General features: G+C 39.7%; 1 protein-coding gene across 12 annotated transcripts in view; it reads right to left on the bottom strand.

The window, feature by feature from the left end:
• Nucleotides 1-13,273, bottom strand: part of ADGRG2 (adhesion G protein-coupled receptor G2) — a 110,911-nt gene that overhangs the window by 56,312 nt on the left and 41,326 nt on the right. For all 12 annotated transcript variants that reach the window (XM_079122828.1, XM_079122835.1, XM_079122834.1 and 9 more), the window contains one exon: nt 9,379-9,497. In XM_079122828.1, coding sequence (XP_078978954.1) covers nt 9,379-9,496 — 118 coding nt within the window. In that variant the 5' untranslated portion in view covers nt 9,497. The remainder of the gene's footprint in view (nt 1-9,378; nt 9,498-13,273) is intronic.

The raw sequence follows: 13,273 nt of genomic DNA, 5'->3' as shown, positions 1-13,273 counted from the left end.
TTGTAATTTCTTGAAGTAAGGATGCACCCATTCTCAAGGCATATCTCAACAGTGTTTTCTCTTGGAACATCAACTTAATCCCCAGTAACTTAAATCAGTGGAACTATTGCTTTCATTTCTCAGACCTCTCTTAAATCTTGACCCAGTACAAATCCATCCCAGAATGAATGAATCATGAAAGTCGTGTAAAAACCATTTTCAACTGTCTCAGTGACTAAACACTGGGGAAGCGGTTAAGAACAGAAGTTCTAGAATCCCACCACCTCCACTTTCCAGATGTGTTGAACTTGGAAGGGAATTAAACTGTCCAAGTTCAAAATAAGTATTTTGTGCAGGCTGGCAGAGAGGACAGAGTTCTTCAGAGCCACTTTCTGGGTCTAAGCACTGTTTCTTTCTGGATAACCTACAAAGTTACTTCATTGCTCTGAGCTTCTGTCTTCTCATCAGCAAAGTGAGGATAATACAAACTTCTCTGTCTACCTCTAGGGACACAGTAAGATGACCTAGGCTAAGGAGTACTGAAAATCATTAATACCTGTAGAAATGTCCAGTTGTGATAAGGGGGGTGGGGAGAATAGAAGTTCAGGGGATGGGAATAGGTAAGACAGGAGAATGAATCAGACATAACTTTTCTATGTTCATATATGACCAGTGAAACTCCATATCATGTACAACCACAAGAATGGGAAGTTATTCACCATATAGGTATGTCAAAATACACTCTGCTGTCATGCATATCTAAAAAAAAAAAAAAACAATGTTCAGTTGTGTTGCTGCTGTTACTGTTGTTAATGTACAATGAATGAGCTTGTGGTTACTGGATCCTATAAAGAGACATGGTGACTTTTCCATGAAGCACCAAGCAATGATAGCACTTGCAACTTGGGGATTTACCAGTCAGCCAAGAGTCACTCTGGAGTTTTTATCAATTTTGAAATCAAGGTATTTATTGGCTTCATCCTAACTTGAAAAGTCTTTGAAATTGACTCATCTTAGAAATCTAGCTTTAAAAAATATGACTTTCAAGTTGTTTCTAATTTTACATTAGGAGCTTCATATAGGGGAACAGCCTAAAAATGCGATTGCAGAGATGAGTGGTTCCCAATCCAGCTAGAATCACTTGGGTCACTTTGAAGAACCCTAGTACTCAGGCTGCACATTCACATCAATGACATTACAATCTTGGGTTGGGATACAGGCAGTAGGTTTTCTTAAAACTCCATAGGTGTGCTGGGCATGGTGGTACATGCCTACAACCCCAACTGCCTTGGTGGCTGAGGCAGGAGGATCTCCAGTTCAAAGCCAGCCTCAGCCAAAGTGAGGTGCTAAGCAACTCAGTGAGACCCTGTCTTGAAATAAAATACAAAATAGGGCTGGGGATGTGGCTCAGTGGTTGAGTGCTTCTGAGTTCAATCCCTGGTACCCCGCCACCAAAAAAAAAAAAAAAAATTCCACAGGTGATTACAATGTACAGCCAAGCATGAGAACCTGGCATATATAAGCAACAGCTCAGACCTCACACAAGGATTTTCAGAATGACATTATGTCTGAGGCAGACTCCAAGGATCCTCAGTTTCTCAGGACAAAGAATTAGGAATCTAAACTGGGTGCTTGAACTCACAGAATGTCAGACTGTGAAAGAATCTTAATAAGCAATCAGTTGAGCTTCTTCATCATATAAAGGAGGAGAAGTACATCCTTAATGGGAATTCTAGTTAGTGTACACCTACCTCATTGAAGTCTATACAAAAGTTTGGAGGGGCAGTATATGTTATATTAGAATTCACTGGGTTCAGATGAAGATATTGCTGATGATATAAGCTGAAGGGAGGGGCTCACATTTTAGAATATCTCTAGGCTTTATATTAGGGTTACAAATCAAAACCAATCAACCAACCAGAGTTCACTGAGCGCTTACTATATGCTAGACACTATGGAGGGCACCCAGAAAGAGTAAAGATGTTATCCGTACCCTCAAGGATCTGGACAGATATTTCTATATACGTGAAAAGGTAAAACCAGGAGGACAAGTAGAATTCAGAATGATGGCCTTCAACAATTTCCAGCAGAGTGTCCTCACACTTCATAAGTGTCTGCTATGTATTAGCTTCAGAGCAAGTTTAATGTTTACAGACACAACTGAGATAGAGAAACAATTGAAACAATAAACAAACAAAAATCCCTCAGCTTCCATTAATGTCTAAGATGGCTTAATTGTGTTTTGGAGCCTCCATTCCAGAGGTATAGGAAAGGAAATCCTTAAGTCTGATGATTAAAAGAAGCTATGTCTGTCTTGCTCTAAAATTATCTCTAGTTAACTCCATGTCTTTTGAATAATTTCATGATCTTTGTTTTCCTGCCTTTTTCTTCAGGTAGTCCAGATGGCATCCACGCTTGGGAATGGGGTGCTAGTGACCTTCTGATAGCAGGGAATAGTCTGGATCTGTGAACTCACCTAGTACTGAGCCCAGGATTCTCAATGGACTCTCCAGACATGTCCCTTGTCTTGCAGGGTTCCTCAGTGTAAAACTGAAACCCAGAACTAAAGGCTGCTTCTAATGGGCCCCACAGTCGATTCTCTCTGAATCCCATCTAGACCTAGGAGTTCCTTTCTTGCTGACCCAGCTCCCTTCAGCTGTCACCACTGACAGACACTGTGTCACATTCTTCATCTGGCCCCTGGTCTAGGTCATTTATGCCATAGTCTGTGCAGCCTTGTCTTGACCCTTGGCTCTCAACACAGCTGCCCACTAGGAAAATGGAGGCCATTTGGAATTCCTACCTTGGCAAATGAGAGCTGAGAGAAAATTGGAGAGAACACTGCCTTTGACCTTCTCTCTGCCTAAACACAGTCTCACCATTGATCTCTACAACTGCTCTGTGAGGAGCTCTTACCAGCAGTTCCAAGTGAAAAGTGTGATACAATGTTGTCTACTTTCAGCCCCTTCCCCCAATCTGTCTAGAATCTCTATCACTCCTTGTCACCACTTCCACCTGCCAGGGAAAGAGTCAGGGCTCAACAGAAGTGACCTCATGCCTGGGTGTGGAGACTAGGTTTTGGGGGGCTGTGAGATTGTCTGAACATCACATCAATGATGTGGTAAGTATTTATGATCTCATTTCTACAGACAGAATATTGTGGCAGAGGAAGGAGACCAGCACTGGGTTTGGTATTAAAAGAAAAAGTCAAATAAGACAGGTTTTTTGCTTTTTAGAAGCATAGCGCCTACCTCCTACAGGGCAAACATCTTTTGCACAAGTAAGAATAGACTCAGGGGAACAAAGCATGAGAGAGTAAGGCCTTGGAGAAGGGGAAGTGGAGAGAGACTTATCACTGGAAATGCTTGAAGTACAGAAGGATATAGACCCAGCCCAGAGAGACAGAGAGAGAGAGAGAGAGAGAGAGAGAGAGAGAGAGAGAGAGAGAGAGAGAGAGAAAGTTGGGGATTATTGTTTATGAGATCACCCAACTGGCTGAAATGTATAATTGTTTCCACATGGGGAAGACAATTCTGCAGGAATGAAATTATAACTATCTTCCACTATTATGTCATCTTACCCTCTGGAAAATAGAATAGCTTTACCTAAAAGAAGACCTCCTTTGAAGACCAAAAAGGGGGAAAAAAAGAGAAAGAAAGGCATTGGCACAGGCCGGGAGAGCTAGAGGCCAGAGGTAAGTATAGTTATCTGCCAAAGTCCATTTGGGTTTCTGGTAGACAGGGAATGATTGCCTCAAATGTTGCCAAGTTAGACAACTGAAAGTGTTCAGGTCTAAGAATTCTCTCTGTTGGCCAGTGGCCTAACAAGAGCATCAGGCCCACCTCTCCCTGCTGACATAAGCTAGTGAGTCATTCCCAGGATGAAGCTACCATGTTTGCAGCCCAGATCCCCCAGAGCCAGGGAAGTGACTGCACTCCAATGGCTTACCTTGGGCTCCTTCTCCACCTTCTACCTGTGCCTCAGTCTTCAGACACTTACTGAGGGTACCCTGGGCAGCCAGATGGAGTATGAATAGTACTGGCTACAGATGCTGATGGCAAGTCTTCTTAGCTGTATGACTCTGGGCAAATGACTTAATTTCTTTGACACCCAGTTTCTCTATCTGTAAACTGAGATGAAAAATACTCACTGTGAAGAGTTGGCGGGGGGAGATTAAATGAGATAATGTTCATAAAGCACTATAAGGACCTGGCCCAGAGCAGGCTGTGAGTACTCAGGTTTCCTCACATCAGTTCACACTCTCTACCACCTCTGCATTCTCTCTTCTCAGCTGCACTGACAATAAACTCATAGGACTCATGGTGCAAAGGAAGTCTATGATGAACATAATCCAAGGAGGCAAGTATCACCAGGTAAAAGATAAAGAGTAAGGGGAGAGAGATTTCATTCTTCTGAGGAAGTCACAGCAGGTTTTATAGAGATAGGAAAATGTGGCTGAACCTTGGATGGTGAATGTTTCCAAATGGAGATGACCCCAGGAAGGGGAGGGGCATATTTAGTGAGATAGGGAAGGGAGTAAAGCCAATAATGGGTACATTAATAAGCAGCTTACTACTTTGCATAACTGGGGAACAATCCAACTGGGGTACAATCCAACTGGGGAACTCTGGCAGACAATGTACAATACTCCTTAGCATTTTCCCACCAAGGGACAAGGAAGAGGACACATTTAAATGTCAATTCCCACTCCTCACCGTTTTGAGGTGTTAATTCCCTGACACTTATGGCTTGTCCCATGTACAAGCCAAGTATGCTCCCATGGACACAGATCAGTCTCAGAGAGACATAAAGCAGTCAACACCCACAGGAACTGTCTGAAGGTGACCTTCAGAGTGTTATGGCAAGGCACTAATAGCATCCGCTATATGTGGCTTAGCATTTAACTACACGAATCCACAGCTTTGGCAAGGGCCACATATTAGAGTTCATTAGCACTGATCCATGCTTTAGGACTCACTTATATTAGTATTGTCCTTATGTGTTGTAGTCATGTTCCTCCAACTGCAGTGTAAGTTCCCTGGAGTCAGAGATGATGTTTTCTCAGCAGTTGGAACTGCTAGGCCCAAAGCAGGCAATTGCTACCACACAATTGATAACTCCATGTTGAAATACCAAGTCAGTCCCCTTGGCCTTCATAAATATCAGACCCAAACCATCCTGAACTGAAAAGAAACGGTCTCAGTCCAAAGCTGTTCAGGGAAATGGTGGCCCTGAGCCACCTGGGTGATCCAGACCAACATTCATAATTCTCACAATTATGGATTCCACCTTTATTTTTAATCTACAAATGTACCACCAGCAAGCAACTAAGTCTAGCACAGAAGAGTAATTAAGAATGTCAAAAGGCTTACAAAAGGTAAAAGGGCAAGTTGCTTATCTCCTCTGTGCCTCAGTTTTCTCAGCTACAAAATGAGCTAATAACAGTGCCTATTTCAAAGGGTTACTGAGTGAGCTTTAAATGAGTTAGTTTTTTATAAGAGCTTAGACCAGTGACTGGCAATCAATGTGATCATTAAATAACATGAATACTCTTACTGGGAGTTCTGAGAGATAATAACAAACTCCTATTTAGCCTTTTGAGATTCCAAGACACTTAATTCAGAAAAACCTTTGCTTTCATGAGTTTCTTTTTTAACATATATTTTGAGCCTTACACAGTCCCCCTGATGGGAAGGTAAGGAAACAGAGGCTTATATTAGTTAAGTGGCAAATCAAGATCATGCACATAGCAGGCAGAAGGCATGAGGGAGGGGGTTCTAACCCCAGATCTCACTAGTTTTCTGCTCCAGCAGGCTGCCAGCAGGCTGTTAGCCAGTTCTACCCTTTACCATGCATCAATATCACTTGGAGCACTGGTTACAACACAGAATGCTGCCCCTCTCCAAGGGTTTCAGATTTAGCAAGTCTAGCATGGGCCCCAGAATCTGCACTTCTAATAAGCTCCAAGGTAATGCTGATACTAGTTGTCTGGGGGCCACACTTTAAGAGCCAGTACTTTAAGAAACAAATTCATCAGTGCAATAGTTCAGATCTAGAATGTTTCCCAAAGTCCCATGTATTAAAAGGTTTGGTCCCCAACTTGGTGCTAGTGAAAGCTGGTGGAAACCATTAAGAGACTGGACCTGATGGGAGGTTTTGGGTCATTGGGGGGGGGTGCCCTTGAAGGGGATTATGGAACACCCATCTCTTCTTCCTTTTTCTCTTTATGAACAGGTTTCCTCCACCCTGCACTCCCTGCTGCGGTGTGCTGCCTCATCACAGGCTCAAAATCCATGGGCCAATTGACCATGGACCAAAACCTACAAAACTGTGAACCCAAATAAACCTTTCCTCTTTTTAAGTTAATTATCTTAGGTAGTTTTTAGTAATGGAAAGCTGACTAACATAAGCAGAATGCTGAGCAAGAAATACATTCATCTGCCTTTAGCTACCACTCTGCTTTTCCCTATTTAGGTTTGCTTCAGATTTATGTGCTTTCCTATTTACCTGCTCATTTTCATCGTTTTTAAACATAAATTTTCAAAAGTCTTATTTCTACCAAACAATTTTCATTCTGATGAATATTTTCCTGTGTTCCACTTTCCTGCCTCATTTGGTCCCATGTGGGGGGAAAATAACCAAAACGGTGAGACTGAAGATCTGGCATCATGCCTGAACTCTGCCACTTCCTAACCAATTAGATCTCTGGGACATTTACTCATCAATAAAGAGGGGACACAAGATTTGTGCCCTGCCAATCCTACAGTGATGTTTTAATGCCCCAAGATGATGTGTGTGAGCATAGTTGATGTGGATGTTGCATGGCCACAACAGAATTTATTTGCCATAATATATATCAGGAGGCATTTTCTCTCCCTATTTATCTTCTGCCAGTTGTGTAAACAGTGGTTCTCAAAGTGTAGTCCCTAAACCAGTTGTATCAGCACCAACTGGGAGTTTATTAGAGATGTAAGTTCACCTCATATTTTCTAAATCACAAACTCTGGAACAAGAGCCCAGTGATAAATGTTTCAACAAGCTTTCCAAGTAATTCTGGAAGTCATTCTGATGCACATTCATTTGAGAACCCTCATTGTATGGTTCTGAGCACAAAATCTAGAGCTAAACACCTGGGTTCAAATCCTAGTTTTGTTACTTCCCAGGGCTAACAACCCTGGGCAAGTTACTTATCTCTCTGAGCCTCAGCTTCCTGTTCTGGAAAACAGAAGACTAGGATCAGATCTGGTTGAGAAGATTAAGAAAGTGGGTAAGTGCAAAGCAGAGACCTGGCACACTGTAATCCTTAGAACACACTGAATTTTTATCTTTTTTTTTTTTTTTTTTTTTTTTTTTTTTTTTTTTTTTTTAAATCATAGGCCTCTTGACAACATGCCCCTGTGCCTATTTTGTGAAGGAGTGCCCATTGTGCTTTAGCTTTTTGGGAAGTTTTCCATTTAATTTGCATGCAAGTATGTATAGTGGTATGTGTGTTTTATTTGTTTATGTTGCTATAGTTTGCAGCCAGTAGATTTTTGTTTTATCCAACAAAGGTTCTTTGGTCCTGCCACCTTCTTCTGAATAAGAAAGGTATTTCTAGGGCTGGGGATCTAGTTCAGTTGGTAGAGTGCTTGCCTTACATGTACAAGGCCCTGGGTTTAATACCCAGCACCCCTCTCCCAAAAAAAGTATCTCTGTCTTTTTTTTAATTCATTCTCTTAAGTTATACCCGATAGCAGAATGCATTTCAATTCATTGTACACAAATGGAGTAAAACTTTTCATTTCCCTGGTTATACAGGATGTAGAGTCACACCATTCATGCAGTCAAGCATGTACATAGGGTGATGGTGTCTGTATCATTCCACCATCTTTCTACCCCCTTGCTCCCCTTGCATTCCCCTCTGCCCAATACAAAGTTCCTCCAATCTTCCATTACCCCTAATTTTTTTTGTACCACAGATTGAACCCAGGGGTGCTTAACCACTGAGCAACATCCCCAGCTCTCAGAAGAAAATGGGAAAATCTTTCTGACACTGAATTTGGCAGTGATTTCTTAGGTATGACACCAACACATAAACAAAAGAAGAACAAATAGATACAAAGGACTTTATCAAAATTAAAAACTTTTGCAAGGCATGGTTGTTTACACCTATGATCCCAGTAACTTGGGAGACTGAGGCAGGAGAATAGCAAGTTCAAAGTCAGCCTGGGCAATTTAGAAACACTGTCCCAAAATAAAAAAAATAAAAAGGGTTGGGGATGTAGCTCAGTGATAAAGTGCCCCTGGGTTCAATCCCTAATAACATAAAAAATAAATAAATAAAATCAAAACTTTTATCCATGAAATGACACTACTAAGAGAATGAAAAAAAAATGTTCCACAGAATGGGAGAAAATATTTGCCAAACATATATCTGATAAAGGATTAATATCCAGAGTATATAAATAACTCCTAAGGCAACAACCACAACCATCCAATTAAAAAATGAGCAGAAGTCTTAAACAGCCATTTCTCCAAAGATATACAAATAGCCAATAAGCACATGAAAAGATGCTGACATCACTAATCACTAAGGAAAAGCAAATCAAAATCACAATGAGATGCTGCTTCATACCTATCATCAAAACAAAAGAAAATAACAAGTGTTGCCAAGGATGTGGAGAAACTAGAATCCTTGTGCTTCATTTATAGGAATGTAAAATGGCACAGCCACTGTGGAAGAGTTTGGCAGTTTCTCGATAAGTTAAACAGAGAATTACCATCTGACCCTGCAAGTCCACTCCTAGGTAAATACCCCTAAGAACTGAAAGCAGGGACTCAAATAGTTATTTGTATACCCAACTTCATAGCAGCATTGTTCACAACATCCAAAAGATGGAAACAACTGAAATGCCCATCAATGTATGAATGGATAAACAAATTGTATATACACACAATGGGATATTATTCAACTTTAAAAGGAAATTAAAATTTGTCACATAAGCTAGAACATAGGTAAACCTCAAAAACATTATGCCAACTGAAGTAAACTAGACAGAAAAGGATAAATATTGTTATTGTTATAAAGTACCCAGAATAGGCAAATTCATAGAAACAAAAAGAATAGAGGTTGCGGGGGGAGTTATTGTTTATGGGTACAGAATTTCTAATTGGGATGGTGAAAATATTCTGGGAATGGATAGTAGTGATGGCTGCACAAAATGATGATTGTACTTAATGCCAATAATGCCACTAAGAAATGGTTAAAATGGTAAATATTTTGTTGTGTATATTTTACCATAGTGAAAAATAATCCTAAATAACAACACACACACACACACACACACACACACACACACACACACACATACACGCACAGAGAGGAAAAAAAAAGCCAACAAAGAAAAACAGACATCTTACCTTCCAGGGATGTAACCAGAACAACATGAAGACAAATGATGACAAGGAATATCTTGAATGTCAGTAAAACTTCTTCAGGTCTGCCAACATGACCATACTGCCCACCAGAGAAAAACATCCTGGAATAAAAGAAGGGTACAACAGATCATCACAGCTGCTATATCACAACACAGCAATGCCTAAAGGATCATTCCTCTACCAAGGCACCCTGCCACACTGCTTCCTTTTAGTACTGTGAGTCCAGAAAATCAGCAATGCCAGGTGCGCACCAGCTATAAAAAACAAAACCATGTTAATTAGGGAAGAGTCATACAGTAGTACATTATATTCAAAATGATTAGCAAGGTAGTCTGTAGATCTATGGAAAATACCAATACTTGCAAAATATCAGAAGAAATTAAAAAGCAAAATGGTATGAATATAATTATAACTACTATATAAAGTTTGGTTAAGATTATGTTAAGAATCAGAAGGATTCACAGAATCTTCTAAATAACTACCCTACTTATGTCTTATACTATAAAAGTCTAGGTACTTTCCTCTTTATTGCATCTTATTATCATTGCTTGCATTTTTAGTAGTCCATGAGTCAACCTTTTAAAAAAAAACAATGTTTATATCAGAATTGAATTTAAAGGCCTCAATTACCATTCACTTATTTGTTCATTCAATGAATCTTTATTGAGGGTCAACAAGTACCAGATGAGACATGAGGACTGAATAGGGTAACCAGAAGAATTACATGTAGTGGTGGTAGTGCACTGCAAATGCTAAGACTGCTTCTATTCTGCTCAGGCAGAGGAGTTGGCTAACAAAACCCATGATAGTCATGCCACAGAAGCTATCGTGGATGCTCAGGGAGGAAGAAGCCAGTTGGGAAATTGCAATGCACTCACCAGCTCAGGCACAATCAGGGAGGCAGTTAGAGCCCACAGAACACACTCTTATACAGCCAGAGGGGAAGGGATTGCAATAGACCATACTGGTTTTGGCTATCCTACCGGCCCAAAGTACCCATGAATCCAGCCACCAAGGCAACTTCTAAAAGCCTGAGGCAGAGTGTGCATACACAGTGGTGAAGACTAAAGAACATGAGTTGAAAGGATCCAGCTCTGCCAAATAATGTGAATGACATTGGGCAAGTAATTTCTAATGGTCAAATTCCCTATTTAGCAAATTGTGATAAAGGCATCAACATTATAAAAGTTATGATGAGTGTTATGGTTTAGATATTAAGTGTCCCCCAAAAGCTCACGTGTAAGACAATGCAAGAAAGTTTACAGGTGAAATGACTGGGTTATGAGAGCCTTAACCGTGGGGAGATCTCTCTCTCTCTCTCTCTCTCACCTTCCTGGTACTATGTCCTGAACTGCCTTCCTTCACCATGTCTTTCCACCATGATGTTCTGCCTCACCTTGGGCCCAGAGTAATGATGGAGTTGGCTATCTATGGACTGAGACCTTTGAAACTGTGAGTCCCAAATAAACTTTTCTTCCTCTAAAATTGTTCTTGTCAGGACTTTTGGTAACAGCAGCAAAAAACTGACTAAAACAATGAGTAAACAAGAGATCTTTGCACTCTGGCTGGCATTGTGAATTGCACTTTAAATGTTAGCCATATTCTTCATTCATTCATTCAGCAAATCTTCATTTTGCACCCAGCATGTGCAGGGTCAGGTAGTGCAGGGATTAAGGTGATAAGGGCAGGGAAAGAGGGGGATAAGTTTCAAGGTAAAGTTGGCACTCATTAAGACTCCTGTAATTTAGTAGCCATAACCAGTACCAGAAGAGTGATTCTTTCCTTGATGGCATGATAATATTTTAGACCAAGAAATGAATACTTCTCCTTCAAAAGAGGACTTGCATTTTTTAAATTAATAAATTGTATTATATATTAACATAATGTGTTAATAAATTATAAAATACCTCTCATTTGTTCCTTCTCTTGAGCATTTTTATCCTCTGTTCATAATGGCATATTATTGATCTTCTCAAATGAGAATGTTAATACAGTTGTGCAAAGATGTATCAGTCTCTCTGAAGGAAACATGAGTGTCTGCCATAGCTACACACAACAATATTGATGAGTCTCAGATGTATAATATCAGTCAAGAAAATCTCACATAAAATAATGCATAATGTACCATGCATGATTCCATTCATATGAGAAACAAAAGCAGACAAAACTAATCAATAGGGAAGTCAGGGGAGTGGTTATCCTTGGAAAGGAGAGGATAGCAATAATCATAGAAGTGGACACAAGGAGAGAGGACTTCTGAGGTACAGGTAATATTCTGTGTGCTGGTTACATGGGTGGGTTCAGTTTGTGAAATTCAATGAATTATACATTTATATGTGTATCTAAGGAAGTTCCAACTAAAAGTTTGGAAATGAATTTATTTTTTAAGTTTTTGAACACTGTTCCACCTCCAAAAGCACTGCTCTTTTTAAAAAGTCATTATTTAGTGAACTAAAGTGCTATAAAAACTCTGTCCTATACAAATGCCTTAGGCTCTACTCTATCTGGAATAGGTAGAGTTGACTTAGAAGATTTAATGCACATGTATCTAAGTTTAGCTCTAGTAAGAATGTAAGAGCAGTTTATTCTGGAAAGGAACTCAGAATTCACCTAGCTTCAAACCCTCATTCTACAGATGAAGAAAGAGGCCCAGTATGCTCTAGAAGATGAGTCAAGGTCATCTGACTATTTGGTGAGTCTCTATGCTTTCTACCAGGCCACAATACCAGCCTCCTGAGAATCTGTCTCCTTGTAAGTTTTTGGTCCTCAGATAAAATCAATCAACAACTTCAAAATGCTATTATACAACTTCAAATTTTCTACAAACTCATTCTTGACCTTTGCCAATTCTTAGGGCAGGGCCTAAGTGGTATATAAGATATGGTCAAAGTTAAGTTAGTGTACACAGTGACTGGTTATTGTGTACTGTGACTTGGGTCTTTGATCAAAATAAACCATGCCTTTATACTGAAGAAGGAAGGTACTCAATTCCCAGGTGAGAGTAGGAAAGGCCACAATGAAGAATGATCCCAGCAATCATCTTAAAAAGAGAATATGGGTCAAGAACTTACTAGATACTGAGAGCCTCTGAAAAGACTGCTTCCATTGTCATGTCTGAAATATGTTTCCTCAAGGTTAAAAATATATTTGCCAATAGAAGTTTTATGGTATTTGAAATAATGTGGCTACTACTGCATAAAGTGAGAATGTCCTGCTAGGTCACAAGGTCTCTGGGATCATTGATCAAAGAGGGATATCTATAAGTTTTTGAAAGCCTTACATAAGTCATTTTTATCTTTTTCAACTGAAATATTTCCTCATCTTCTGGTATAATCTAGGTTAGCTAAATGTTATCTAGGTCATCAACAGATATGACCTGAGTAGCTATCAGCTCTCAGTAAAATTTTTAGGTGTTAAGAATGGCTAGTAAGATAGCCTCAATTGCACAGAAAAGTATTTGCTAGCATTTGAACAGTAAAATTTAGACCTTGACATTAGACAATCAACTCACTAAAGATGAGCCCAAATTTCATCTTAGTCTAGGGCTTCCTTTAGGTTGTATGCTGATGTGAATGGCAACCTTAGGGTTGCACAGTGCACAAGCTACATGACTGTATGCCATGCACCTACTTAAACCACTCCAAAAATTGTTCTACAGCTCTTCAATTACATTAAACAGTATCACTGTCACTATTTTTTAAAATGTTAATACTTGGCACAAACTTTAATGACAATAAATGATTAATCTATCAAGATATAGAATTATTAAAAATAAGTAAGATTTAAAAGAGGGCAAATAGCTTGATGCTATTGTAGGGCAGGTCTGGGTGAAGGTTAATATCTGTTATCTCTGGTTAACTGCCATAATTTAATTATA

Source organism: Sciurus vulgaris, assembly GCF_902686455.1.
Source record: "Sciurus vulgaris genome assembly, chromosome: X".
Lineage (NCBI taxonomy): Eukaryota > Metazoa > Chordata > Mammalia > Rodentia > Sciuridae > Sciurus > Sciurus vulgaris.
Note: the sequence above shows the minus strand (reverse complement) of the source record. Positions and strands in the feature narration are given on the sequence as shown.